The sequence below is a fragment of the Anopheles bellator genome, chromosome 1 (genome assembly GCF_943735745.2).
Source record: "Anopheles bellator chromosome 1, idAnoBellAS_SP24_06.2, whole genome shotgun sequence".
NCBI lineage: Eukaryota > Metazoa > Arthropoda > Insecta > Diptera > Culicidae > Anopheles > Anopheles bellator.
In genome coordinates this window covers 32,920,425-32,948,407 of record NC_071285.1, presented here as the reverse complement: position 1 = coordinate 32,948,407, position 27,983 = coordinate 32,920,425, and the positions used below count along the sequence as shown (strand labels likewise).

The 27,983-nt window shown below is 40.4% G+C and overlaps 7 protein-coding genes across 16 annotated transcripts in view; 1 reads left to right on the top strand and 6 right to left on the bottom strand.

The window, feature by feature from the left end:
- Window positions 1-41: 41 nt before the first annotated feature.
- On the bottom strand, window positions 42-8,738 carry LOC131215449 (collagenase-like). Its single transcript, XM_058209839.1, is given in 5 exon segments — window positions 42-718; window positions 841-998; window positions 1,072-1,263; window positions 7,729-7,779; window positions 8,225-8,738. Coding segments are annotated over 5 exon segments (1,110 nt in total). The 5' UTR covers window positions 8,257-8,738.
- Window positions 6,619-10,626, bottom strand: LOC131206069 (polyadenylate-binding protein 2). Of its 3 annotated transcripts, XM_058198457.1 has the most exons (6): window positions 10,578-10,626; window positions 10,464-10,516; window positions 10,215-10,312; window positions 9,593-10,134; window positions 9,432-9,521; window positions 6,619-7,224 (listed from the first exon to the last, which is right to left on the bottom strand). In XM_058198457.1, the coding sequence occupies exons 3-5, from the start codon at window positions 10,293-10,295 to the stop codon at window positions 9,479-9,481; spliced, it is 666 nt and encodes a 221-aa protein (XP_058054440.1). In that variant the 5' UTR covers window positions 10,296-10,312; window positions 10,464-10,516; window positions 10,578-10,626; the 3' UTR covers window positions 6,619-7,224; window positions 9,432-9,478. The 3 variants fall into 3 exon arrangements, with proteins under 3 accessions (XP_058054440.1, XP_058054441.1, XP_058054442.1); XM_058198458.1 differs by lacking the exon at window positions 10,578-10,626 and having other exon boundaries at window positions 10,362-10,497; XM_058198459.1 differs by lacking the exons at window positions 10,464-10,516; window positions 10,578-10,626 and adding an exon at window positions 10,362-10,459 and having other exon boundaries at window positions 10,215-10,297.
- A 372-nt stretch (window positions 10,627-10,998) lies between these two features.
- Window positions 10,999-11,680, top strand: LOC131206071 (small ribosomal subunit protein uS17m). Its single transcript, XM_058198461.1, has 2 exons — window positions 10,999-11,178; window positions 11,263-11,680. Exons 1-2 carry the CDS (start codon window positions 11,071-11,073, stop codon window positions 11,620-11,622), a joined length of 468 nt encoding a protein of 155 aa, XP_058054444.1. The 5' UTR covers window positions 10,999-11,070; the 3' UTR covers window positions 11,623-11,680.
- Window positions 11,681-11,819: 139 nt separating this feature from the next.
- On the bottom strand, window positions 11,820-14,783 carry LOC131206067 (RNA polymerase II subunit A C-terminal domain phosphatase). The gene is made up of 4 exons (XM_058198455.1): window positions 14,313-14,783; window positions 13,882-14,170; window positions 12,429-13,809; window positions 11,820-12,365 (listed from the first exon to the last, which is right to left on the bottom strand). Exons 1-4 carry the CDS (start codon window positions 14,531-14,533, stop codon window positions 11,833-11,835), a joined length of 2,424 nt encoding a protein of 807 aa, XP_058054438.1. The 5' UTR covers window positions 14,534-14,783; the 3' UTR covers window positions 11,820-11,832.
- Window positions 14,784-15,789: 1,006 nt separating this feature from the next.
- On the bottom strand, window positions 15,790-17,876 carry LOC131206068 (uncharacterized). The gene has a single exon (XM_058198456.1). The coding sequence runs from the start codon at window positions 17,815-17,817 to the stop codon at window positions 16,405-16,407; it is 1,413 nt and encodes a 470-aa protein (XP_058054439.1). The 5' UTR covers window positions 17,818-17,876; the 3' UTR covers window positions 15,790-16,404.
- Window positions 17,877-18,485: 609 nt separating this feature from the next.
- LOC131206070 (protein lethal(2)essential for life-like) lies at window positions 18,486-20,708 on the bottom strand. The gene is made up of 4 exons (XM_058198460.1): window positions 20,596-20,708; window positions 19,231-19,335; window positions 18,854-19,152; window positions 18,486-18,782 (listed from the first exon to the last, which is right to left on the bottom strand). The coding sequence occupies exons 1-4, from the start codon at window positions 20,610-20,612 to the stop codon at window positions 18,598-18,600; spliced, it is 606 nt and encodes a 201-aa protein (XP_058054443.1). The 5' UTR covers window positions 20,613-20,708; the 3' UTR covers window positions 18,486-18,597.
- Window positions 20,709-21,313: 605 nt separating this feature from the next.
- The window catches only part of LOC131206065 (high affinity cAMP-specific and IBMX-insensitive 3',5'-cyclic phosphodiesterase 8), a 73,340-nt gene continuing 66,670 nt past the window's right edge, over window positions 21,314-27,983 (bottom strand). For 7 of the 8 annotated variants that reach the window (XM_058198449.1, XM_058198446.1, XM_058198448.1 and 4 more), the window contains 8 exons: window positions 27,174-27,284; window positions 26,899-27,068; window positions 26,423-26,822; window positions 26,128-26,335; window positions 25,895-26,040; window positions 25,064-25,286; window positions 24,540-24,971; window positions 21,314-24,462 (listed from right to left, as the gene is read on the bottom strand). In XM_058198449.1, coding sequence (XP_058054432.1) covers window positions 24,299-24,462; window positions 24,540-24,971; window positions 25,064-25,286; window positions 25,895-26,040; window positions 26,128-26,335; window positions 26,423-26,822; window positions 26,899-27,068; window positions 27,174-27,284 — 1,854 coding nt within the window. In that variant the 3' untranslated portion in view covers window positions 21,314-24,298. The remainder of the gene's footprint in view (window positions 24,463-24,539; window positions 24,972-25,063; window positions 25,287-25,894; window positions 26,041-26,127; window positions 26,336-26,422; window positions 26,823-26,898; window positions 27,069-27,173; window positions 27,285-27,983) is intronic. The other variant, XM_058198447.1, reaches the window with a different exon arrangement.

Genomic DNA, 27,983 nt, shown 5'->3' with positions numbered 1-27,983 from the left:
TCTGCGAGTCGTGATCGCATTGACTGATCCTTAAAAAAATCCTAAGAATTTACTACAGGTCGCACTGTTCTGCGTGGAGGTACAGTTGACACAGTTTCTGTTAGTGGTGGCGATGTTCCCGTGATCGGATCGGAAGCAGTCACAGTCGACAAAGTCGTCGGAGTCGTCTCCTGGTGTGTCGGCTCCGGTGTAACAGTAGTCGTGGTAAACACACTGGTCGTCGTCGTTTCCTGATGTGTCGGTTCCGGTGTGGTCGTGGTGGTAGTGATTGGATTCGGTGGTGTCGGTAAAAACTCGAAGTCGGTGCGTATGATTACGTCTGAGTTTGCCTCGATCCAGGTAAGGTAACGCGTGACGCGCGTGTATACTGCCGGCCAGTCAACGTCACATCCGAGATTGGAGACGAATGAGAAAACACCGATTACGGTGTGGCCACCGTCAGCATCCTGCACTGTTAACGGTCCTCCCTGATCGCCGAGACAGGGGGATCCGTTGGTCGTCGCAGCGCAAATGTGACTCTCGGTAATGCCTCCGAAGAACTGCAAATTACAAGCTGCGTTGGTAATGATCGTGCCACTAAGGCGGTGAAGATTGTTAAGGGGCAGTAACTCCGGAGCGTTCTGACCAAGTGCTCCCCAGCCGCTTACAGTGGCCAGTTGGCCGAGGAAAGGGGATTCTGCCTGCCTCCAGTTGGGCAACCGCGCCAATTGAACGTTATCTACGCGATAAAGCAAATGATCGATTGTTAGGGTACTTTATTACACCGAATAATGTATGCGATAACCGATTGTCGGAAAGTAAGAGATAATCTCCTCCGAATCCAATAACTTATGTACTTACTGGTTATGTCAGCTGGTCTGGCCAGTCGTACTAAAGCTATATCGTTGAGATTTTGGCTAGCAACAAATGCCTGGTGAAGAGTAACTTCGCTTGCTACAACGATATCTGCCACATTGGTTGTATCAGAGGCCCCCAAAAGCACTGTGGTGGGACCGGGGCTGTAAGTCAGAATCAGGGACAAGCAAATCAATCCACGAAACGTGAAGCATTATGAAGCGCGGCTTTTCTTACTACAAAAAGCAGCTAGCGGCAGTTAAGACGTAGTTCACGGACACCAAACTACCGCCACACCAGCGACTACCCATCGATTGTTGTATCATTAAGCCAGCCGCGTAAGGAATCTCTTCCGGTCCCACGGGAATACCGCCACGTATGCGTGGAACTTTGTCCGGAAAGGGCAATGCCAACCGTCTGCCAACTATCGTCTGTGGAGCACCATGGATTTTCGGAACACCGAACGCCGCCACAAATCCAAGCAAAACCAGCACGTTTCTCATTTTCACAGAGCTGTGGTTGATGCTTTACACGAACGACTAAGCTTGTAGCGGATTAGCTGAGCGAGTTTTATACGGACTCGTTGGAATGCCACTCTGGTACCTCGCTTATGAGTAATTCCATTGTTTTGCAGATAAAACCCTAAGCCAGTTGGCACCAGTAAGCGATGTTTTTCGATAGCTCGATTCAGTTTGCGGTTTTCTATGTTATGGACTGGTTGGCAAGCTGGCTGTATTTTAACGTCAGGATTCACATACCCGATTATTTGAATAGTTCTTCCGGAGTCATCCTGTGCTAGCTAACTGTATTCATTATCAACTCTTTGGTGCTACCATTGTAAGAGTGTTGGGATTTTCCTGAAATCTCACTGGACCGCATAGAAACAAAAACGTTAATAAAAAACTTGATCCTATTATTATAATCCTATTACCTTGGGGATGCACCCTTCGGACGCGTGAGCCTCCATCTACATTTTCTACCTCTACCTCTACCGTCTACATTTTCTTCAGCCACATCATCGGTTCCTGCACCACCGAATGGCTAAGCTTGTTCGCATTCTGGAACGTTTGCTCGCGAGGCCCGATCACACTGATCGCATCCTCCTGAGTCTTCAACGCCGTCGCCCCCACCGTGTGGTTAACATAATATTTTAGTCTCCCGTTTTACTCGTTACATCCTTTTGCAGATTGCGTTAGCCACCGCATCCAAGCCGGGCCGACCACCTCGTTGCTGTTGTTATTATCATCTGAGATGTTTGTTTATTTTCATATATATTATAGAGACTTTGAGCTGCACTAGCTTAATTCGCCTCTTTTTATACTAAACTAACTACTCTTATATCTAAGTATGAACTAAGTATCACTTTTAGTCGTTCCCCATCGCCGTACCCGTCATGGCTCTACGGATCCCTTTCTTCAATGTTTACGTAGCTTCAACCTCGTTAGTCACCTGTTCGACTTTCATGTTTCGTTCTCGTCTTTCCGTTTCACCCTTTCCAACGCCCTTATCTCCCCTCCTTGAGTGTGAACTGTTTCGCGGGATTTCCTCACTTTCTATGGTAATCTCTTTGCCTCCTTCCTCTTTCATTCCCTCTTGCCTTCACCCTATTACACGTAAGCTTTTCCATCTCATTGTTAATTCCAACTTATTGTTAATATCTTAGTTTTAAGATACCATGTATAGTTCCCAAACAAACATTGGTTAAATAAATAATAATAATAATAATAATAATAATGAACTAGCTTAAAACTTATTTATATTGACTTAAACTAACTTATTGAGGTAAATTTGAGTTAAATCAAGTTTAAATCAAATCAGTCAAATCATCATCAAATCATTTGTATAGTAAATTCAAAAAAGATTTTGAAAGGTTCCTAAAGGTTGAAATGTTTTACCAGGAGTTTATAATTCTTTCTAATTTAATCCAATTCGATTTGACTTGACCCAATTAATTAAATTCTAATTTATTTAATTCATTTTCATTTAAATTAAATTATTATAGAAATTATAATATAATCATAATAGTCATAAAACTAAAAAACTATATAATAGTAAAAATACTGGATACTATTATTATAAATAACACTAGTAAAGGTATGAATAATAATGAGAATGATATTAGGAATTGTAAAGATGATATTTTCTATTATAATTTAATGTTGTATCATATGAAACCCAATAAATTAAATATGTTAAAGTCGAGAAATAAACTCTGTCAACTATGCTCAATCGAAAATTTTCTTTATACTACGAAGGTCACTATTTATATTTCGGGAATTGGCAACACTGATGTCATGTGAGTCCATCTGATGGTTCCATCGTAAAGTTTGACATTTTTGACGACATACGTACTCAGAACATTTTGTCATACGGACGCTATTTGTTTATTTTATATTTAGTTGAAAGTTTCGTCTCGGCAAAAAAATGGAACTGAATCGTGAACATTTTCGAGCGATGATTTTTTACGACTTTCGACGTGGATTATTACAACAAGAGTGCGTCAATCAACTTAATTTGACTTTTGGCGATGAAGCTCCATCAAAAACCACTGTGTATCGCTGGTATAGTGAATTCAATCGTGGTCGTAGTTCGCTGTCCGACGAGTTTCGTGAAGGTCGTCCAAAATCGACTGTAGTGCCAGAAAACATCGATGCTGTGCACGAAATGATTAAGCAAGATCGTCATGTAACCTATTGTGAGATTGAGGCATCCCTAAGCATTAGTTCCACCAGCATATATGCGATTTTACATGAACACTTAGCTGTGCGAAAATTATGTTCACGTTGGATCCCACATAATTTGACAATCGCTCGAAAAAAGGCTCGTGTCGATTGGTGCAAAGAAATGCTTCAGAAATACAATCGCGGTGCTTCAAAAGACGTTTATAAAATCGTGACAGGTGACGAATCATGGATATATTCGTATGAGCCCGAAAGTAAGCAGCAGTCGACTGTATGGGTGTTCCAAGATGAACCAAATCCAACAAAAGTTGTTCGCACACGAAGCACTTCAAAGAAAATGGTGGCCTGTTTCTTCGGAAAAACTGGTCATATTGCAACAGTGTCTCTAGAGGATCGTAGAACAGTAAATTCTGAGTGGTACACAACCATCTGTTTGCCAGAAATCTTCGGTGAAATAAGGAAAACAAACAAGAGACATCGGATTGTTCTTCATCATGACAATGCCAGCTCTCACACATCGGCTCAAACAAGAGACTATTTGAGCACTCAAAACATCGAATTGATGGGTCATCCGCCGTACAGCCCTGATTTGGCACCCAATGATTTCTTTTTGTTCCCATCCGTGAAGAATAAACTGCGTGGTCAACGATTTTCATCGCCCGAAGAAGCTCTTGAAGCGTTCAAAAAACATGTTTTGGAGATACCTCATTCGGAATGGAATAAATGCTTTGAAAATTGGTTTAAGCGCATGCAAAAGTGTATCGATCATCGTGGCGAGTACTTTGAAAAACAATAAAAATATATTCGCAGCTTCACTATTTGTTTTTGTTCCTATTCCCGAAATATAAATAGTGACCCTCGTACTATTTGATTTCCTTCGACTTTGCTGCACGGTCGTTCTCCGGTGGATTGCTGGGCGTCTATCGCAGGTCCTCACAGATTATAACCGGCGAGGAAAGTCGTAAATGAAAATTCCTATTCTGTTGTTTTTGTTTGTTTTATGTATGTTTATGTTTATGTTTTTTTATGTTTTATGTTTTATGTTTTATGTGTTTGTATCGACCTGGAATCGAGGAACTACCTAAAAGATGGCAGTAGTAGTAGCAGGAAAGTAGTAGCTAACGACGGACAATACTTTCGTGAAGGTAGTCATACGTTTTGTTGTTATATCAGGCGTACAAATAGAAAACAGCCGTTTTCCATAGGCGGCGCTAGCAGCTGCAAATTAAACGATAAAAATATGCAAAACCCTGGCAATGACAGTGGAGTTGAGGCATCTGTCTACAACTCCACAAAATCTCGTTTGTTTATTTTCACTCTGCTTTGTCTTATTCATGTGCGAAAATGGCGAAATTTGAGCCGAACAAGTGCCATTTGCGGGAAGTGTTGCTTTTTGCGTTTCATGCTAAAAAAAATGCAGCTGAAGCGCATCGAATGATAGTAGAAGTTTATGGTGAAGCCTGCATTAGTGTAAGAACGTGTCGGGAGTGGTTTTGCAAGTTCAAAAACGGCGATTATGACGTGCGAGACAAGAAGCGTCCCGGACCGGTGAAAAAGTTCGAAGATGCTGAATTGAAAACTTTGCTGGAAGAAGATGCTTGTCGAACGCAACAGGAACTTGCAGACTTATTGGGTGTGACGCAACAAGTAATATCGCATCGGCTAAAATCCCTAGGAATGATTCAGAAACTAGGATACTGGGTGCGCACGAGTTGAAGCCGAGGGACATCGAACGGCGCCTTTGTATTTGCGAGCAACTTCTTGAACGGCAAACAAGAAAAGGTTTTTTACATCGCATAGTGACCGGGGATGAAAAGTGGATACACTATGATAACTCAAAGCGTAAAAATCGTGGAGGCTTCCCGGCCAGGATCGCGTCGAAAGATGAACAGTTTTTCCAACAAGGAATTCAAAAGCTGCCTAAATTGTGGGAAAAAGTTGCGGCTAACAATGGCAATTACTTTGAAGAATGAGTTTGTAAGGAGTTTTTTACAATAAAGCCTCAAATCATGAGAGAAAAACGGCGGTTTTCTATTTGTACGCCTAATAGTTAGGTCACAAATGTCGAATAAAAAAACCGCAATAATTAATTCACACTCCTAATACTCCTAATAATACAATTAAATTATTCCATGCAATGTAGCACTGCACATATGATTCGTTTTTTTCGTGTATTTTTATTCTTTTTAAATCGGCCTCATCCTAAAGGCTCGTCCAAACGTGGCGATTTGCAATGCAATGTCGCTTGAAGTGACAGCTCCGGAGACGTTTTAAATGTCACTGCCGCGGGTGGAAATCTGAAGACTCGGCATGCAATTTGTGAACAAATTTCAAAACAGGGTCAGTTTGTCGGTTGGACATGTTGGAATCAGCCATGGAAGCAACACTGTGTTGGTTTGCCTTACCATTGTGCTTTTCGGTCAAAAAGCGAAAAAAGAACGTGCGAAGAGGTTACAGTGTCGAGGAAATTGCTTTTAAATGGCATCGTATGCCTGCGCCTTTTTATTCCGATCACTATATTTTTTATTTTTTAGTTGCCAAAGACATGGCAGACTTTCGTAAATTTTTATAAATTCAGTTACACACTTTCGCGAACGTTGACGAAGCGTCCAAAATATAAATAAGAGGCCAAAACAAAACATCAACAAGTCAACCGACAAACTGACCCTGTTTTGAAATTTGTTCACAAATTGCATGTCGTCTTCAGATTTCCACCCGCGGCAGTGACATTTATGACGTCTCCGGAGATGTCACTTCAAGCGATATTGCATTGCCAGATCGCAGCGTGTAAACCGCCCTTAATGAACATTTAAACAAGTCTGAATGAAGAATTTAAAAACACCGTTATGGTACTGGAAAAACACGTAAACTTACCTGTTGCGCTTAGTAGCTGACAAAATGCTCAACACTCTACTTCATTTGTAGACATTTACAATTTAGTCATGTAGCAAATGAGAGAAATGCTTGGGACAATGACAAATTTGTCATTCCATTTTGTTCGATTTTAAGGGCAATTATGTCCTTTCCCCACAGTAAGAAGTTTAGTGTGATCAGCACACAATTATGAGAAACAAACCCCAAAACAAAACAATCTTTTCCTCCTTTATATTTCTCTTTTATTAATAATTTCTCGTGCATGTTTCATTCTGTCTTGGCGCCTATTTCTCTGAAGAATCTTGTATATAGTCTCTTTTCGATTGGTATTTATTTCGGGGTATGGTATTTTCCCTTTATACTTTTCCTTTTTTGTTTTATAGTTACAATTTATTTTTTATTTCTATTTAGAAACGCCACTTTTTTCAATGTTAGTTGTTTGTGAATACCAGCTATCCCAGTGTCGGGCTATTTTTTAAACTTTTTTCATCTTCTTTTCTTCGACATGTTTTTTATTTTGTCTCACTTTTTTCTTGCTTTGCATTTTTTGCGGAGTCCAATCTTTTTCCGTTGATATCCATGACAGTTGTGTGAATGTTTTTTTGGTTGATTTTCGATCATCTTTTCTGTCACAATCTGCTTTGTAATGTTTTGTGTTTGATAAATCAAAAAACATTATTTTTGCAATTCCCACACCAGGAATTATGTATTTGTCATGCTTATTTCTGCGCTTTGTACTCTAATATTTAGCAGAAGTGAGTAAGCCTTGGGTGCTTAGCATGTTGAGATGACAAATAATGTTTTTTGAAAAATATCATTAAATATTTTTTACAATCTGCAAAAGTTAGATAATAAAAAGTATTGTTTATCATAACAACTAACGAAGCATGACTAAATAATAATCAAAAGTTTACAACATGTAATGAATATAATGTAATGTCAAGGTGTAATGGAAAAACATCAACAACTAAGCCAATTTAATAACATAAACAATACAGAAAAGGATGAAAGATATCTCACAATGGAAAATAATCAACAAGAACAAGAAACTGAATCTTTGTCTCTTTTGAAAAAGTTTACATTTTACATAGCCAATGAGTGATACGAAGTGTAAAAATAAATTTAATAGCCAATAACTAAAACGAAGATACAATAAATATTAAGTTGGGGAAATAGAAATCGATAATTTTTTCGTTAAATTGCCGTTGTGCTCGATATCCCGTAAAGTAGTAATCGATATCAAGTAAGAGTATAGTAAGTGATCCTAATCGGAAACAATTTACATAAAATTTTAAATTTCACGAAAAAACGATGGATTTCTTTTCCCTCGCCCTAATATATTGAGTTATGTAAGCATAGTGTACAATATTCGTTAGTAAATTATATAAGGCTGGGGAAAATGTAATTGACGTTTTTCATTATAGATGCCTTTAGTGATTGATATCTCGTGAAGTATCGATATTACAGTTTCAAATTTAGGCTCGTTTCAAAACAGACACTTTACACTTAAAAATATGTTTCACTTTTTATTATTTGTTCCATTCGTTTGTACGTTACAGGGTGTAAACAACGTAAGACACCAAAGAGAAAATTCGCTACATTTCACAGTTTTTCATTAAGAAAGGTGAAAATTCAAGCTAGGCCGCTGAAATTTTGCATGGTGTTTATGATACCAACACTCTAATAGCTAGTTGCGATAAATTATGGTTTCGTCGACCCGTTTCAGTTATTTTTTATGTTAAAGCCAAGGCAGACACGTCATCGAAAACGTCGATAAAATCACAGAAATAATCAAAGTTGATCGACATGTTCGTAATCAGAGCATCGGCCAGGACCTAAGAATAATCATCGAACAGCTTAAAACCATTTACGCAAAGCTGGATTCATAAAGTAGCTCGATGTTTGAGCGCCACCCGTGTGCACCATAAAACATAATGGCTCGAATTACAATATGTGCAATTTTGGCCAAACGGAATGAAATCGAACCTTTGCTTAAACGGATGGGTACTGGGGATGAAGAATGGGATTCATATGACAACACTGTGTGAAAATAATCGTGGTTTAAGCGTGGTGAAGCAGCTTAACCGGTGGTCAAACCAGAACTAATGGTCAGGACGGTTCTACTGGGTATATGGTGGGACTTGAAAGGAACCGTTTATTATGAGTTGCTTCCTTGTAGTCAAACACAAGATTAAGAACTCTACTGTCAACAACTGCACCGATCGAAGCTATCAATGGACCAGAAACGACCACAATCGGCCAACAGGTGCGATGTTGTGTTCCATCAGTACAACAAAATATCACACACGTCTTTAGTGACTCGCTAGAAAGTCAGGAAGTTTTAATGCACCCACCGTATAGTCCGGACCTTGCACCAAGCAATTGACACCTTTTTTGAGCATTGCAAAATTTCTTGAACGATGAAAAATTAAGATCAAGAAAGGATTGCGAAAAAAGATTGCTCGAGTTTTTCGCCAATAACGACCAAGAATTCTACATCGGAGGTATTATGAACCACATTTAAAAAGAAAACACATTTTCCAACAAAACGGTGCACGTTTGACGCAAATCGGGCAATTGAAAGCACCTCAAATTAAATTATGAAACTCACGCAAAAAACGTCTATTAGCTTTTCCCCAGCCTTATAACATGCAATTGTTTCATGGTCTGTTGACGGTTTTCACCTTTTTAACATGCAATTGCAAGAAGCTAAGGAAATTAAATCGATTGAGGAAATAAAAATGATTTACTTTAAGTTATGTTTTTTTTTATCGAATACTCATTCACTCCTTTTTTGCAAGAAATTTGATTAGAAAGGTTTCTGAAAGCGCAGTTGAAAAAGTGCCAATGCGCGTCGTATCTTACATTCCACAATTTTTGCCTTTCAGTTTATTTACCCATCTCAATATTCTATGTTTGCAGTAATATATATAGCGTTAATCGAAACATAAGACGATTGTAAATCTAAAGGCTCCCATGGACGATGGAGAGGACAACTTATCGAATGCAGAGAAGTAAATTTCACAAAAACAAACTACTTACCCTTATATGCAACAGCTTAATGCGGTAGTACTGGCAAATAATTCTGCTTAATAAGGTGCGTAATATGTAGCACGGCCTCTGTAACCTCGGCTGCAAAAAAAAAAGCAGTACTCATACAAAATGCAAATAAACAATTATGAATAAAAGTGTAGTTTTCTCACATAGGCCGCCTGGTGCCGCGATGTACGCCGTAGCAACAAGCACGCGAAACACGAGCTGCACGACCTCTTGCACCACGCGGAAAACGGTTGGTCTGACACATTCCGGGTCGATTCGTACGCTTAGGGTTAACCTTGATTTGTCGTCCGCGGAAAAGTGTCTCGTTCATGGCGAGAGCAGTTTCAACAAACTCTTTCGAACCGAACTCGATGTACGCGAAGCCTTTTGGGTGCCCATCGGCCTTATTGCAAAGAATCGTCACACGATTAATAGCACCGCACCCATGGAAATGAGCCTCAAGCTCCTCAGCAGAAGCACCATAATCAACATTTCCGACGTAAATGGATCGATTGTCAACCTCGGCCTTTTCTTCGGCCGTTAACATTGGTGTCGAACCAGTAGGCGAGCCAAGCGTCATTTGCTTCGTTACTTCAGACTGCAGTTGCTTTAACTTTTCCGCCTCTTCTTCCATTTCCTTAACTCTTGCCTTTATAGCTTCGAGTTCTGGGTCGATTTGCATTTCTGATCCTTTTAAGTAATCATCCTGTAGGGGAAAACCATTTAATACAATCATCGGCCACTTTTCAATATCAAAAGAAGGAAAAGAAGAACTTTGACACTAACCTCAATCAAAAGTTCGGCTTCATCATCGTTGCTTCCCAATCCTCCCAGGTTGGAGTCATTCAAAAGACTTTCATCGGCCATGGCTTTGTGGAAGAAAGCTAAAACAAATAAATTATACTCAATAATGCCACTATTCAATCCACGTACCCACAAGGAAAACGCTCGTGTATCACTGATTTGAGCCAAACATGGCCGCTGTCGGCAATTTATGAAATTTGCTATACGATTTTTTTACACTCATTTACTTACTTATTAACAAGCAAAAAGTAGTTCACAAGAACTGGCAAATTGTATATGAGAACCTGAAAATGAAACTTTCACAGATTTTTTTGATATTAAAGCCGCTTTAGTCTTTTTACTCACCACGCAGGCAATCCAAGCAAATGCTATCTTGGTTATGATAGCTTTGAACACAATAAAAGAAAGAACACAATACACGAAAGAAAGAAGACGAGAACACAATAAAAGGGCCAGATTCACGCACCTAGTGTCGTTGGCAAATGACATTCCTATGAGCCGGTTTAGAAAAGCTCATGAAGCAAACTCGTCTAAACTCGACATTATCTGAATTGCAAGCGAAATTTTCATTGAACATTGCGAGAAAAACGTTATTTAAAAAAAAATAATAAGAACTCGTTTTCTTAACAGCTGTTTCTTTTATAATGTATCAAAGGCATATAAAATATCATAAAATAACATAAACGGCGTGCCATACGTACAAACAACTGCTTTGGCTAACCTGCGCTGTGCTAACCTTGACAATGTCAAACATCAAGCTCTTCGGGGGAAACCAAAACAATTCAGTAACGTGAACTAAACAATAAATTTTGCTGATTTTGAATATTAAAATTTCAACATGGCCAGTCGTGTGGGAGTACTTTTGGGGCAGGTCGTTCCATGTGTTAAAATCAATGCGTCAAAAATACGCGTGAAACGTATGGAGCTGGACACTAATCTCAACATGGTAGGTAACACACCTGATAACAACATCCTGATTCGTATTGCATAAGGAGTGTAGCCTATTTACTAATTATGTTATTGCGTTTAGTACTTTAAACAGGATGAATTCTACTTCGCCCACGATCCGGACAAACGATGCAAAACTGGAGATATTGTGTTAATCAAAGAATTACCTGAACAATTGACCCGTTTGATAACGCACTCCATCGACGAAATCGTTTATCCGCTCGGGGACATAACGGATCCTATTACTGGGAAGAAAGTCGTCGTTGGCAAGTATCGCGACGAAATCGAGGAAGCGAACAGGCTATTTGGCAAATCGAGAAACGCATTTGATTACTCCAGTGCTCCTCCAAGAGGCCGGTTGGAAGGCACTAAAGATTTTACACACGGAGAAACGTACATCAAATACCACGAAGATGGAAAGGATCAACCGTTTGCCGTTTGAAACTAGTTTGTCTGTCTACGTACCGAAAGTAAAATAGAACACAATTAATCAAAAGAAAGAAAAGGGTAAAATATTATTTTCGGCTATACTAACGATTCCAAACCAAACAGTACGAACCAAATACCAACCAAATACCGAACATTCCAATACCAACATTTGTTGTGTGAACGGATTTATTTCATTTTTAAACAGTTCGCAGCTTTCTTAAAACTAATCGTCTAATCCCAGGAATTCCCTCTCTAATGCTGCACCCATCATATTCCAATCTCCATCGTCAACGTCGTCGATCGGTTCATTGCTACCTTCGCTGTTCGAACCCATATCTAGATCGGATGGTAGGTCACCGCCACGCCGAAATCTAGCACTTGGGCTTTCATCGTCGTCATCCTCATCATCCGAAGCATTTGTCTGGCTGTTTTCTTCGTTGTCCACATTATCGTATTTCAGTATACATCTTCGGGTTTCATCTTCTTCCGCGCGTTTTCTAAAAATGTTATGTCGACCATGGCTTGCGTTAATTTCCTCAACCCTTCGCCGCTTACGTAGAGCTTTTTCCATTGGTGGGTTTTCAATGTCAACTGGCTCATCGTCGCTAGAGCTGTCGTCCGATTCGAAAAAATCTTCAAAATCGTTATTCATTGCATCGAGATCATCGTTCGAAAAACTAAGCAACGGGTTGACCGTGTCCATGAATTTTGGTTCGTCGCGAGACTTCCTCCTTCCATCGTAATTGACCGAATGTTCTGCAATGAAAGAGATTTGCATTAACAACTCCTACGAATTAAATGATTCCTAGAAACTTTTACCAGGACTGTGACAGTGCGGAGGTGGTTGACGCATTTTAGCAGGATTTGAAGTCTTTAGAGGGTATAACAGTTCTTCTACGTGTTCCCATCGCTCAGCACACGTCCACAACCACTCTGGAGTGACTATTTTTATCTCCGCGTTCTTGCGTGCATTGATTACCTTCGAGGTACCGATTGTAACTGCTACTAGGTGGGTTGTTGTTGTTTCTAAATTTTGCGTAACGACCGCGCCTAGGCTTCGTGCTATTTGATATGCTTTACTTTGTTCTAGCCTCACGTTGTTAGGGATTAGACCAGAAAAGCATAGCCTTGTGTTTAGTAATACGTTTGCCTTCACCGATGGGATGAGCTGCTTCAGATCGGGGATCGTTTTCGAGCTATTGTACTTTGCGTAGAATGTTCCATGTATCTTAAGCAGTATGTGCTCCAGGTATAACAAATAATCGTCAGGATCCTCAATTTCTATAAGTTCGCTCACGTTGCGCGCTCCACTGCCTTCATTAACGCTTGTTTGGGTCGAACATTCTTCATCCACTTTTTCAAGATTTTCCGTCTCTGTTGCTTCGTGTTCAGGATTAATAATTTTTTCTTCCGTTGAATGTTTTTGATCCTGGCTTTTAGAACACTCCTTCATCAACGTGTAGCTCATTTTTTCCAAAGTTTGTGATGGAGTTTTCTGATTCTCTTTAAAAGCCTCTTTAATAACTGCATCTGATTTGTTGTCTTTGTTATATGTTTTGGATTTTTCTGCATTCTCGCTGTTAGGCGAATCGTTCACTTTAATCGACTCATCCTCGCCCGAATTAAATCTACTCTCCTGCGACACCGTTTCAAACTTATTATCCTCCCGTGTGTGTCTGGGACCTTCATCTGCCTTTATCTTTGGAGTAGGTGGTCGGGTATTGTCTTCAATATCATTCATCTTCTTGTCTTTCCGTGTCTGATTCATAAGCTCCTTAAAATCAACACCTTTCCCATCGAGTTCGTTTTTGGACATACCAGGTGGCGCGTTGATGTCGCCTGTATGCTGAAAGAAGTGATATGGCTTCACCTGTATCAGGTTGGATGCCATGTTCCATACGTCCTCACGATCATCGATGATGCACACCATCGAATCACCGCACGGAAACAGTGCCTTTAAATTATCCGTTTTGCTCGTTGCATTAAAGCACTCGTCGCGAGAAAGGATCCGGTGAGAAAAGAACCGTCCGTCTTTATCTAGAAACTGTGCTATCATGTGGGCGTAATTCCGCGCACCAAATGTGCAAATGTGTAGCTCGTAGTATGGATGCATTTTAGCTAGAAACTCCAGCGCACCCGGCCGCAGCCTCGTATGATACCACGGCGAGTTTGGACCATATAGTTGAAAATGATAAACATCCTACAAATTCAACCAACAGTAAACATGTAGATCTCTATCTCTTTGTGTACGTATGTGTATGTGTGTACTTACTTTTAAATTGTTTGGCACATTATCATTGGTAGTGTGGATGAGCGTTTGGTCGAGATCCACTAACAAAACCAGTTTTCGGTCATTTAGCAGTCGCTGGGTGTCCGCCTGCCCAAGCTTTTTTGCTAATGTTTCTGTCACCTTCAGTTCAGGCACCGAATGGACCATCGGTACCGAAGCTTTCGAACAATTGGCGCCTGGTTCATCTTGGCGTAGATCGGCCCCACAGTCGGCACACATGTCCTTGATGACCGTCGTATGGTTGCATTGACCCAGCGCCAATACCGGCTTTCTGGAAAACAACATAAACAACTCATAACAACAACAACAATCGATCAACCAAACCAGTATCTTCGAGTATCACCGCAACTCAGCCACTTCTGGCTGTTGCGTCGATTTCATCGATCGAAACGGGGTGAATGTTTACTGCATACCCTTGTGTTACAGTTTCGCCTTCTCGCGCCAGCCGTTTCTTGACGACGCCGCTTTTTGTTGCCTTTAATCGCTTCACTTCCTTGTCGCTACTATCAGGCAGCTCGTAGAACAGTATGATGCTGCCTGTAGTCACCGGAAAGCCCTCACGCACTTTCCATTTGTTGATTTTTATCGCACAATCGTCCGGAACGCAAATGATGTTTTGATTTGGATCGGCCATTTTCGTCACTATGTTCGCCGTCGCTTTCGCAATGTTTCGTCGACGACTGTTTTTCAATGTACTGTCACTGTGATAGCAACGAATTCGTGGAGGTCTAACTGCGGTGCCACACCAAGCCCAAATCGGGCCGTAAAACCGTCATTTCGTTTACGCTTCGTGTGGCACAACAAGAAAACTTAACGGTGATAGTATCCTTTTACTGAAATGACTGAATAACAGATTTTAACAATTAAAACGCGCGACCAAACTTTGCTTCATTCGCAGCGACGATTGCTTATGTTGTTATGTTATGTCAGTCGGCTTTGGCGCTTTTCTTCTTTCATCGAAAACATCGAAAAAGTCGAACATCGACAAGCGATTAAATAACAAGATTTGAACAAATGGAAGATTTAAAAAAAAGATAAATAAATTTCCGAATATTTTTTTCTGTTTTTTCTTAGATTTTGATGCTGTACCAGCTAATAAGAACTTACATTATCCTCTGTTTGTAAACAAAGCGTTTGCTAAAAGTATTTGCGGTCGGTTTTGCGGTGGTTTACGCCACGGCCGACATATTGAACACTCGTCAAAAGCGTTTCACCAGGTTTAGACAGAGTTCATGTCTCAGATGCTTATGTGAGTTTTAATTGTTCTGGGATTATAATGGTTCTATATAACCCCAGCTTCGACCGTCTCGACACGAGATGCGAGCGAAATAGTTTCCTTTGACCGTAGACCTGTTAGCGTTGGTGCAAATTTTCAACCAAAGATAGGTATAATAAGTACTCCACATGTGTTCGTCGACGTTGTGAACAAGGCTGCTGATGATGGTGCCACCATGAATTTGTTCTTGTTTTCTTTTATCTGTAGACCGAGATTATCCGCAGGTTGTGCGACAACTATTTAAGCCTGAGCTATCTCGGAGAACCGTCGACCTATAATGTTGTCAGCAGCATAGGCCAGCATGTGGCTGGACTGAAAGTACATGCTCCCTAAAATAGACTGAATTATCGAATTGAAATATAAGACTGTGCGACCAGTCGAAAAAACAATCTGTTACACATAGATAGAAAGGTAATGCATGTATTCATTGCACGCTCAATTAGTTTCAAACATCTTACCTAGAACTTCTGCTAGAAAGCAATAATGTCTAATAATTTCTTTCGTTATTAGCAACAGAGAACACATGAAAAACTGAAATTCATATTAAAAGAAAAGGTCATACAATTTTTTCGTAGAACTTTAATTTGAAAAGTTAATAAAAAATTGATATCGGGTGTGTGCTAAATTTTTTTTACGAATAGATCGGATACTTTTGATTATTAGAGAAAGGGATGTTTTGATTGAATAATTATTGTTCTGTACTAATCGTAGCTGCTCACCATTTGATCTTTAACCTATCCTCGATTTTTTTTGCCTGGCGCATTCGATCATAACACTGTCATTACAGTTTTCAAACGGTTTTTAATGAGATCTAACAGATGAGTAAAACTTGCAAGAATAAGTGCGAAACGATTGAAAAGATATTGACAAGAAATATGAATCATTTCTATTTCGAGTTCCAAAAATCAAACGAGGCAAGCGCAACTGTACGAAATGCAAGGAACAACTCAACCAAAATCTGAGTTTTAACATTCCGAAGCGTCACGTTTCCCACGTCATGTTACGTTAAAATATCAAATGAAACATTGAACCATTTTTCGTTTCTGACTGTCTCAAGTCTCAGCGATCTCAAGTTGTCTAATACAATTTCTTCATTGACAAACGACAGCTACCTTGGATGGTTCCGTTTTCATTCTTTCGCATTCTGTTTGCTGGTGGCACTGATCAGGACAACTTTGTTGGTGCCCTTTTCTTTATCGTGGTCGTGATCGTTGGAACTCTTTCCAGATTTATCGGAAGATTAGTTTGTTTAGCTCGCGCCCAACATCCACGATATACTGCAAAAAGTTCCCTTGTAGTCCCACCGTCCATTCGTGTAGGTTCGCCTTGCTGCGACATTTGCCTCCGTACCGATGAACAAACAGCATGTTTCGTTCGACATCAAGCGTTTTCATGAGATCGACTGTTCCTCCGGCAGACCGATTGTAGTGCTGAGGTTTGTATACATAAAATTGCCCCTCGCTGTCCGAATGAGCGTCCACATCATACAGTAAATTGTCGGAGAATATCTTCTTGCGTGAATCTATGCATACGGAGCGTGTGCTGACAGCAAAACGGGATACGTCGCTCGACACCTTCCAGGCGTAATTAAGGAACGGGTTGTTAAGTCGAAGTCGCGAGCTCGGATAAAGGTACTCGTTAATCTTCCCGACGAACGTCAACTTGGCGGCATTGTAGTTTCGCATCATGCAGTCCATTTCGATGATCATTTGATTCTGCTGCCGGTTGCTCAGATCGAAAGGAAAATTATACGGCAGCAGATTGATTTTGATGCCATGATTGTAAAGCAACGAGGCGGTTGCTCCATTCAGAGCGTTGCTGTTGTACACAATAAAGTCTTCTACGCCAACAATCTGATGATGCAGAAAATATTGAAGTACAGCAGCAGCGGGGTGTCGCACGTCTTCTTCAAGTTCACGATAATCGTTCATGTCAACGCAGGCTGTAATTGTCATGCGTTGTCGTACAGATCGGCTCTCTAAAACACGCAAAGGAACATAACGATTGATAGCATGATTCACATCGGTGTAGATGACTTCTGTTGGTTGGCCAAAATCACGGGAGAGCTTGCAGAAAAATTTATACACCACAAAAGACTCTCCGCTGGGATTTTTCACTGAGCCAGTGTTGGGTCGTTCGATGCGCGTGAATAGTAGCTTCCCAGTGACAAGATCATTTGTGTCGTGCTGAATCTGGCATTTGAAGTTTACAATCGCCTGCTCCAGCCCGACAATGATGCTGATCACTGTGCCACCGGCGGCCAGTTCGTTCTTTTGCCAAAATGACGAGTACACGAAGAAACCATCGCCGATACGCTGCCAGGCAGGGAGGGGTTTATCCAAATCGTACGATAAGCTGTGCAATCGACTGCTGTTATCGATTCGGATCAGACTAGCCGCGTCGTTGCGTCCGAAAATATTGACTACCTCTAGCACATACTTTAGCCGGTTGTTTTCGCTCTTATATACGAGGAGTATCACTACGCACGTGATTGATAGCAGAACAAGTGCAAGCTGCTGATATTTACGCATTGTAGTACTGTGTGTTTCGAGTGCGTGCGATTTTACTCTTTTTATCCACACGCTATGATGCTCCGCTCCTTTGAATGCAATGCCAAATTCAACACACAACTTATAGTTCATGAAAGATACACTATTTCGGATTAAGTTCTACCGAAAATGAGAATAAAATCGGCATTGCTTAGCGAATATGGCTGATGAGCACTAGGAAAGTTATTTTTGTTTTGGTTTTTCACTGCTATTTCTGTTGACATTCGCCGGCTTGGACATGGTTGCCAGATGAACAAAAAGAATATTAAGCTGATGTTACATTTGTTCATCAACGATTCATTTAGGGGTTTTAAATGGTACTGGTAAGTTCTGTGAGAATTTAATTTTTGGAGTTTTGTTCTTGCATGCCGCTTCCGTTCCAGATTCTGCTACAACGCAAAACATCCATAGTGAGCGCAGGGCTTCGCACTGAAGGAGCAGCAGTTGGCATTCCTGACGCGGTTTCGAGACCGAAAAAGCGACCCCTTAAGACGGAAAATGCGACCCTCAAATCAAATATCTTTTGTTGACATTTTTTCTAGTCAAGGTGCTGTATCATTAGCTGTGAAGCACGTGTTTTTACGCCCGACGCTTCACCAACTCCGCTCCGTTCATTTCCGCTAGTCGATGTACTAGTGGTCAAGTGACTTTACTTTCGAAGTCTTTCGTTTCTGCTTTGCGGCGACACGAACGGTTCAATGTGAGCTTGTGCACACATTTAGATAATTATTTCAATAATTTAAGAATATTCACGGTTCACATTTCCAATGCGTTCGCGCTCCTTTTATTGTGATAGCAAATACAGTTCGGTTAAATGGAAAAGAATATAGTTAGTCGTGTAAGTTAAGAACATTCTGATCATCTTTGTGGTGATTAATTTGCTTGCTCGACATTCGTCTGGGTCTGCTGATCTGGCTTCTCTTTCGCTGGTTGTCCTGTCTGCTGGATCGGTACACTGCGTTCGGGATTTGGAACCGGAAGGGCCTTTTTCGGTGCAGTAACTGTAAGCACACCGTCGGAGGAGAGTGTTGAAACAACATCGTTTGGGTCGTGACCGCCTATGCACAGGATCAAGAGAATTTGATTACATGAATTGCTTGTTTTGTTGGGAAATACGAGATACACGTACTTGGAAGCATGTAGCGGCGGGTAAAGTGACGCGAAACAAAACCGTGTTCGTCCTGCTTCTCCTCGTGTTTACCTTCGACCACAATACAGCGGTCCATCGTTTTGACCGTTATCTCTTCCGGCATGAACTGTTGAACATCTAGGATTATCTGGAAACGTTCCTTGTCAAGATTAAGTGTAGACCCAGAGTCTTGGCGAGCCAATCCGGTATTGCGCCAAGGTCTGTAGTAACCACCGCGTAAAATTGATGGCGAGAGAGGTGCTGAGCGTGACGGGAAAGACGATAACAGATCGTCGGCACTGTGACAAGGAGTTGAGTGAAATATTTGATTGTTATTAAACACTTCAGTTATGATCGTAGTCCAGCGGCATACTGACCGCAAGCCTGTGCCGAAGTGTTGATCTAGTAGCCTCGATGAACGCAGTGGACTGTCGAAGTCTTCCCACCAGTCTCGGAACAACATCGGTACCACTGCAGACATTCTATTGGCATGACATTTCGTTCGTTAGAAACTGATCTTTAGATGATCTTTAGAAAAACTAATGAATTTCAAAGTCAAACAAAACAGTGACACTTATAACGTAACAGCTAAACACTACATAATTCTTCATATTCAGCTACAACCGCCGAGCGGGGTTGGCCTGCATCAGAGACAATGTTAATATCTGTTGCTTTCTGTAATATTCTAAACAATCCAAACACAACTTATTTCTTATGGTCATCAATATTTCACTAACACCGAAGTAATCCATAGCTGAAAAATTACTCACTTCAAGCAGTATACCAATCCGTATTTCGCACAGTGAATTCTTAGGTGATCACAGTTTATGTGAAACTCTGATCAGCGAAGCACAGGTTATGTGAAACATTCAGAACCAGAACACTGTTTTATACCCTAACGCTCGTAGACTCTTCCTCTCCAAATGTGGTGCGAAAATTGAAACACATTTGAGAAAAAAACAAACAAACGAGAAAAAGTGGAGGAAAGCTCTCTCCGCGCAGGCGACGAAGGTCTTAAAATTATGCGCGAGTAAGAATCCAGTGAGAAAATGTGTTTGCTGTGCGCAATTTCGGCGCTACTGCAGCGAAACCACTGTTCCGACCCAAGACCCAAGGAATTGTTGGAGAATATGAAAACAATATAGAGAAACAGAGAACTGTATAGAAACAGCCAGAGAGCTATAAATGAAGAGAAGAGTCACGTCGGTATTCTTGTCGGTAGCTAACATAATGTTTACGATCACCAAGTCGGAGTGAAGTGGCGTCCAAAAATAGCTTTCAACAATAATTTTTGGAGTTCATTTTGGAGACTAAATCCACCCTGTTTCCCAGCATGTTTGCTATTTTCTTAGTCGATTAGATAAAAAAAATTAACCAGTTAAACAAAACAAAATCTAAAAGAAATTGGCAAAAAATACAAACCATAAGTACCAGAAATCAGCGGCATGCGTTGGCTAGTTATGACAGTATTTCGTGATTAAATGCCGAGTTAATTTCAGATTCTTTGCATGCGTTTGAAGAATTAATTTGCTCAAAAGATGCACATTGCTCCGACAGTCTACAGTCTTTCGACAGAGTCTTTGATCGGTCAAAGGATCGTCGTGCTGATGCGGATGCATGGTGATATATGGTGTGTGCAATCATGTTGTTAGTGCATTGGTGTTGGGGTAAGTTTAAAAAACATTGTAGGTTAGTCAAAAATACTCAGTAAGTTGGTGATGCATGAAATTATAAAATATTACCTCGATCCTTGACACATAAAGAAAATATAAATATTGATAGTTATGTTCAAGCAATGAAAAGTTTGTTACATTCTGTTTAGACCCTGCTTCCTTTCCGGGGCCCCCTCTGACGTATTAGGTTACTCTTCAGTTGCGTTTGTGATCGTCAGCATAACTCAGGAAATTTGACGAGTACTACATTAAAATACGAAAATACGAAATAACGAGTGCTACATAAAAATGGCCATCGTTGTAGGCCATTATGTGTTGTCTGGAGTTGCGGTCAATTGCGGTTTTTTAGTTAATACTTAACATGAATGCACCATCAACATCATTTCTCAAAGCGTTTGTTTCCAGGTCACTTACAAAATGTAACTGCATCTTGCACTAGTATGTCACACGTGATTCAAAGAAATTTTCAGTTTCTATTTTTGGCTTTCCCGCGCTTTGCCAGTCGTGCGAGAATGATGAAGATGTTACGAAAACCCGACGTCATCAGTCGATCTTCCTATTGCAAAATAAGCAATGATTCACTGCATCGCTTACACATTGCAGTTCATCCAAGCTTGTTTAAGAAGTTCAATCTTCAAATAAAGGGACTTATACCGATAAAGAAGGTTGGGTAATTGTGGGATGTTTGCCGCTTGTTTAGTATATGCTTAGTAATTGAAACGTTTGAACTTCGTTCGGTGAAAAAATCGTTACACTTGATGTGGTTAGGCTTTTTCCATTACCAACATTTGTTTTTATTTTCCTATAACACCAAATTTGTTCAGTTTCGTATAGTTCAGTACCAGTGTTGCAGTAGCATGAAAAGATGAATATGAATATATTCTGTTGGTTTTACTTATACGTTTATCGAAGACCGTGTTGATTTGTTAGGTATATTTGTGTAGTACATAGTTTATTTTTCTCTACGTTTAGTATAACCGTCTCATTTGTCAATAAGTTTACTCCTCCTACGTATATTTTTCGTGCTGCGTTTTATATGCTGTAGGCTTCGGTGTGACACAGACTGTAAGTATAATTTAGATTGCATTTTTAGTTTTTAAATGATGTACATCATTTTTTATACAATGAAATATGCAACTATGTTTTTTGTTAATTGCAACAATCCTAGTGTCCTTTATTTTTCCAATTTCAATTTAAAACTTACGCAAAGTCTTCTGATCTTTTAAGGTTCAATGTGGTTTCTTTCTTCGACTTCTTCATTAGTCCACAAAATCAGATGCGGATAGTGCATGCTCTGGTCAAATAAAGGATATCCACCCTGTTGTTGACGCAAAGGTTCTGATGGTTTCTGTTAATAAAGTTCATATAAATGTTGTAGCTTATTTTTCTTGTAGTGTAGAGCCTTCGCTGGCGTTAGGCAATCAAAAAATTTAGCTATCCTCCAAAACGCGTTCTTATAAAATAAACTTGGTGCGTTTTTTTAAATTGATATGTCCAGCATATCAGAAAATCACATGTACAGAGCAGTGCACCTATGTAGGTATGTAACCTATGTAAACACCAGGAAGTATACTGTATGTCTATTTGAAAAACAGTTCTGCAGTTTGAAAACTACCTATAGTGGGATGCGCAAAGCATTCAGTGTATCAGATTGCCATTCACTGGGCGTAGAGAGGTAAAAAGATTGTTGATAATTCGTATTTGCTACTTTATACATGATTAGTGAACATACCAGTTCCTCTTGTTAGTAAAACAGCACTCATATTTGAAGTAGTAATGGAAGTTGTAGTAGTGATAGTTTAAGCAACTAGCCCGATTTCAGCATTTCAATTTTAATTAAAAACCTTATAAAGCAAATGGCAGCGGTTTCTGTACCCTATGTTTTCTCACATACCTATCGTACAGAATAGAAAAGATGTAAAAATGAATGATACGGTGAAAGAAGAGGCACATTTTAAATGCACGGCTCCATTTGGTCATCGCATGGCATGATGCGTGCGTGCACGAGCACAAGACAAAGCTTCCTAAAGTGTGCGTGAAGAATACACTCCATTATCACCAATCCTTATTACTGTCAACAGCAACATACAGCTTGGCTGGATAATGATAAGCGATACTACCGCATAGTACTCTTTATCGTAAAAGGCTATCCGAGTCTATCCGATCGCTGTGATTTTTTCCTACATGATGATAACATAGAACTATGTTGAATAACTGTTTCTACACTAGATCTTACTAGTGTAAATTCGCAATTGAAAATACAATAGAATAAAAAAAGATCTTAGATCAACATTTAACAATTCGTAAATAACGCTTAGCTAACCATTTTTGGTAGTCCTAATACGCAAAGTTAAATTCGTGAAGTAAAGTTTTTGTATGATACATTACAAGCATTTAATGTCGGTGGTAGTAAAATGCCGGTTCGAGAGACACCAAACTTTCTTTAACTTGAGCATACATACAATGAGAAATAACTGCGAAAATAAGCCGAAGCGAAAGAATTCGAAATGGTTAGAACAAATGGAGGTGTCTAAGTATGGACTATTTTCGAAGGTATGTTTTCGTTACATGTATGTTTGAACATTCGCTAATAAAGCAAACATATCTCAAGAAATAGTTGTATTTAATATTTTTGTAGGTGTTTATCTAAACCGGTACATCAATCTTAACCATCTTTAATCTAAAACGGTACATCAATAAATCGCATATCTGATGTTTCCGTAAGAAAAAGATCCATTCATTTGTTCATACCAGCTTCATTCGGGTTTGTAGCGCACACCTCTTAAGGCAGGTTTGTGGAAAAGCCACGTCTGCGATTGTAATCATGAGTGAATCATGAATGCATCAATATGAATATTCTTCGTTTTTCAACTCTATTGGTGGTACAGTTTTCCAATATAATTTGTATCTAAGCTCTCTTCGAATTATTCAGTCTGCGAATTTTATTATACTCTACAATGCAGAGGATATCAGGATATCAATTAGTTGCTCTTTTCGCTTTCCGTTTGTTATGAAAAAGATGAGTTACATGCAATATCATCATATCGGAATCTCCCCATCGTTCTCGTCTTATTTTCAGTGTCACACTCAGTGCTGTATTTTATGAAGGGGTTTTTTAAGTCCATGAATTTTAGCAAAACATTTGTCCATCAACAGGCGAACATTCTGAGCGGCTGAATGTTTTCTACAGTTGCCGGCCATCGGGAAATTACTAGCACGGCTAGTTAGTCTTATTTTTGCAATGATTTATACTGTTTTAAATATTATATATAATGATTACAACAACTGGCGGTAAGAGATAATGCGATGGTGATTTCTGTACCGAACCTCCGAATTCCGAATCGTTCATTGTGATGTACACAATTTGACGAACGTACCCGTAGGTATACAAAAAGTGTCCGAATTCTAACAAAATTACGTTCAACCTACGTAACGCAATGCCTTTTTATCCGAAATGTTGAGCATTGTTTTAATACAGCTTTGATTTGATTTGAATTGAAAGCATACTTGTTTGGGCAATTTCTATGATACGACCAGCGATTCAGATTCTGCTAGAGTGTTGGTGAGAATGGTATGTTTCATGCAAAAGGTTTCCTGATCTAGCCGAGCGCTGGTTTCACTCATAGCACATTTTTCCCATCGTGCATATATTTCCGTTTGGTTAGCGCGCTATTTTTATTCAATTAATTCAATTCAATTACCCCAAACTCACAGAGTATGAAAATAGAGTTTGGCACACACAAGATTTTTGCGTACTCTGCCATAATTTACTTTAGAATTTTTCCTCCAGGGAGATCGTACTGCGTGGCTCCTCTGCGAGTGATAACTGCTTCCGCTTTATGTCGCTAAGCGTGTTGATGCCCTGCTCTTCAAACAGTTTCCATTGTGAATAGTTGAACTCCATGTAACGTATAATTTCAGGCATTTCTATGAAACCTAAACATAAGACCAGGAAATTAGAATATTTACACGAATGTTTAATCTAAAATACAAAATGTTCCACCAATACTCACTATTCCACGCATCCATCATATCATGAATGATGTACTCGATGAAACCGATTTGGCTCTTCGAGATGCTGCAGGTCGTGCGATCAAACATCGGCATCACGATCGGCAAGTTTTTGTGCTTCTCTTCGTCCGTCTGCATAAAGTATTCTTCGGCGATTCGGCGCGCCCACTCCACACAGAATTTAAGCGGGCGGGTGGGATTGCTGACGTCCGCACATTTAATGAGCATACGACGAACAAGGATCTGGTTGTCATCATTGTCTGGCGGTAGTGGATCCTTCGATTCTACGTCCGTGCCGAACACGTTTACGAACTTTGCCAAATGCTCGAAGTGTCGCGTCATTTCCGTTGCCAAGATCATATCGACGATGATTGAACGGGCAAGTTTGTACATATCTCGATCAAGGTTCTTAAAAATGTTGATCTTATCGTCACCTGTTGTATGAATTCGAACGACCAAAATCGAAATGTCATTTATAGATCAGACCGACCATTTGGGGACGCACGAGGTCATTTTCTTTGCTTACCGAGTGTAAGGCGGAACGTCGTGGCTGCATGGTGCGACTCTAACACGCATATATCATTATAAAGTAACGCCAACATGCTATCCGAGTTGCACAGAAAAGCGGACGAGCGGCCCGGGTGGTCAATGTCATGGGTTGCGGCCGCAATTAAGGCCGTCGCCTCATCCATGCGGTCCATAATCTTCAGCTCGCGGTTGCTCAATTGCTGCAGATATACCGCCGTTGCCTGAAAAAATGTATATACAATCACCATTGCTTTACGCAACTATTGTCATTAACAAGCCCTACATTTGCATGAAAAAATGGAAATCATTGTTGAGCTCGATTGGTTATGAAACGATTGTCATATTCGTATCAATATTTACGACGACTTGCTCTAGCAAAAAGAAACTACTGAAGCGGTTGATGCAACAAATCGTTGTACATTGCTTAGTCCAAGGATTGCATTAGGAAAGCACCTGTGGCGTTCACAACAGAGCCTGTTGCTAACGGAATGTTAGGAAAACCGATCAATCATAATGTTGTCATAATTTTGTAAGTATCATTATGATTGATACTTTTCCAAAATGCTATAAAAATGAAGATTGAACTGAAATGACGGTGGGAAAACCGACTGAACCGAACAAACATACAATGAAAACATAACCGCTGTTTCATTCAACCACCAAAATCTCTAAAAACACCTGGTTTAGGGGAGCTACAGCTATAAGTGTGTGCAACTGAGCGCAACTGACAAAACAATCAGAATTACAATTCATTAACGACTCTAGCTTCTCTATACTGTTAACTAGCCACAAGCAACAAAGGTATTTTGATTGCCTGACACTCACTAACCTGCATTACGTCAGCGGCATGGGTGCTATTGTGATATGTGTTCTCGCTGTGGTAGCTCTTCTCCATCTCAATGAGCCATAGTTTGAAGGTCATTTCGTCACAGTTGAACGTATTATATACATCGAACCGCCGTAATAGTTCTAATCCTGTTGACAAGAAAGGTACGAGTGACAGAACGAAGTAGATTTGAAGTAGGAGTCTTTAGAGGAACGTTTGTGAGCCTGGTAATTTACCTAAACACACTAATGGACGTTTGTCGGTTAATTCCTCTAATTTAAATATTTCAAAGTCCCAATCCAATGCCGTATGTAGTAGGTCGGATAGTAGTGAAGATTCTTTGGTTTTGTGAAAAACGATGCTTCCTGTAGATGGCCGACCTCCTCCACGTATGATGGAATCGTTCGAGCTACGCCGGGACGACAGAATGTTTGTAGGACCATGCTATTCGTATGAAAGTACAAAGTGGAGAGTACAAACGAAATATTATTATTTGCTCACACATCGCTATTGCTTTGCATCGCCACTCACTGTTAACAGGGCCCCAATCAGATCAGTTGCGACCGGATCCTCCGGACGAATCTCTTTCATTTGTGGACTGTAGAGTCCCTCTCGCTTCAGGAACTCCATCACGCGGTCCAGCAGTTTGGCTTCATCGAGGGAACAGTTTTCCTGAACCTGTGCCAGCAGGCTCAGTACTTTAGTGATTGGCGCCTCGAGCGGCAACGAGGACAACTTCACCAGACTAGTCCTTCGCAGCCCATCCGAGGCGATCGATCGCACGTCGAAGCTGGGTCGCCGGATGGAATGCAGGGAGCCACGGGCAACTTCTTTGCCCTGCGGCAAAGTATGCAAGGGTTCACTAGTGGTACTGAGCGGGGCCAACGCATTAGATGCCGACTCCAAGATTAGGACTAAATGTGTAGGATTCCTGTAGGAAAAAGTAGTAGCATTATTACTCACGAAAGGTCGCCTTGTTCTTATGCAAGCTTTTGGACCTCCATTACCTTCCGATGCATGAGACAGGTACGGCACGGACGTGAATTTGTGTTGATTCTTGAGACTTTCTCCGAGTTGTGAGGTAACCGTCATAGTCCTTATATCTACTGGTGTGAGATAGAATATTGCTTATATCAGCCGTTACCAAATCGCTAAGTGATCTACCAACAATTTCATCCTGTGAAATAAGAAAAATTAGAAATGGGGGGAAAATTAATACGAGTTGATACAATGATGTAATTCATTTCCGTATGCTGCCCATTTGGGTTGCTTTATCATTTACCAATTTCATATTCAGTAAACGTTCGCTGGCTCGGTTCGCATACTGTGCTCGAAGGGTATCGTCCGTAATGATAATCGCTTCTCTAGATCGATGAAGGGCCGTGTATAGTGCCTTAGAAAGTAGTACAAGAAAGAAAAGAAAATTGTTTCATTTGATCAATCAATGAAACAAATGATGCAGTGGAGCATGATGTCGTGAGAGATAAATTAGTGGACGCAACAATGAATGTTTAACATTAAGAAAATCTGTTTAGAAGAAAACTGCGCTCTTGGTTTTCTTTCTGTGATAGAAGGCAATATAATATCGTTTAGCACTATTTGGACCGTGAAAGAAGAAAAGTTGCACGAAAAGATGGACGAAAGAAGGCACTGGCAATCGAGAGCACTTGCATAAGTGTGATAGGTCTGCATCTCGGCTATCACAAAAGTGAGATGATCATGGTCAGCATCCACCTAATGATGGTCTTAAAGCGAGGTGTGATGATAAACTGCAGACTGGGATTTTGAATCCAAGCAGAAACAGCAGAGGGATTCGTCATTGGTGAAGTCACCGGTGGAAACGGTTTGTGCTCAGTCGCATTCCCCAAAACGTCCCTATCCGTGCATATACTGCGTGTACTGCGAGCGAGGATGTACTATAGTTTTCGGAGCTTCTTAAACCCCATTTGCGAAGCCCGGGGCCGTTACGCGCTGTTGGCAAGCCGAGTGGGATAGAGACACCGACGGCCACTAGACACATAGGTTTATTTCATAGTTAGATTGCTGGTTAACCAGGAAGCAGGGAGTATTTCCGTAGTTAGGGATGGAACGA

Excerpts from the sequence above, each read along its gene's own strand:
- LOC131206069 (XM_058198457.1), bottom strand. The coding sequence starts at position 10,295 with ATGGCCGATGAAAGTCTTTTGAATGACTCCAACCTGGGAGGATTGGGA. Across the intron at positions 10,135-10,214 it reads AAGCCGAACTTTTGATTGAG|GATGATTACTTAAAAGGATC; the intron begins GTTAGTGTCAAA and ends TTTCCCCTACAG. Across the intron at positions 9,522-9,592 it reads CGCGGCACCAGGCGGCCTAT|CCGAGGTTACAGAGGCCGTG; the intron begins GTGAGAAAACTA and ends TTTTTTTTGCAG.
- LOC131206071 (XM_058198461.1), top strand. The coding sequence starts at position 11,071 with ATGGCCAGTCGTGTGGGAGTACTTTTGGGGCAGGTCGTTCCATGTGTT. Across the intron at positions 11,179-11,262 it reads TGGACACTAATCTCAACATG|TACTTTAAACAGGATGAATT; the intron begins GTAGGTAACACA and ends TATTGCGTTTAG.
- LOC131206067 (XM_058198455.1), bottom strand. The coding sequence starts at position 14,533 with ATGGCCGATCCAAATCAAAACATCATTTGCGTTCCGGACGATTGTGCG. Across the intron at positions 14,171-14,312 it reads GGCGAAACTGTAACACAAGG|AAAGCCGGTATTGGCGCTGG; the intron begins GTATGCAGTAAA and ends GTTGTTTTCCAG. Across the intron at positions 12,366-12,428 it reads TCCGCACTGTCACAGTCCTG|AACATTCGGTCAATTACGAT; the intron begins GTAAAAGTTTCT and ends CTTTCATTGCAG.
- LOC131206068 (XM_058198456.1), bottom strand. The coding sequence starts at position 17,817 with ATGAACTATAAGTTGTGTGTTGAATTTGGCATTGCATTCAAAGGAGCG.
- LOC131206070 (XM_058198460.1), bottom strand. Across the intron at positions 19,153-19,230 it reads CACTTCGGCACAGGCTTGCG|TGCCGACGATCTGTTATCGT; the intron begins GTCAGTATGCCG and ends TCCTTGTCACAG. Across the intron at positions 18,783-18,853 it reads CCGCCGCTACATGCTTCCAA|GCGGTCACGACCCAAACGAT; the intron begins GTACGTGTATCT and ends TCCTGTGCATAG.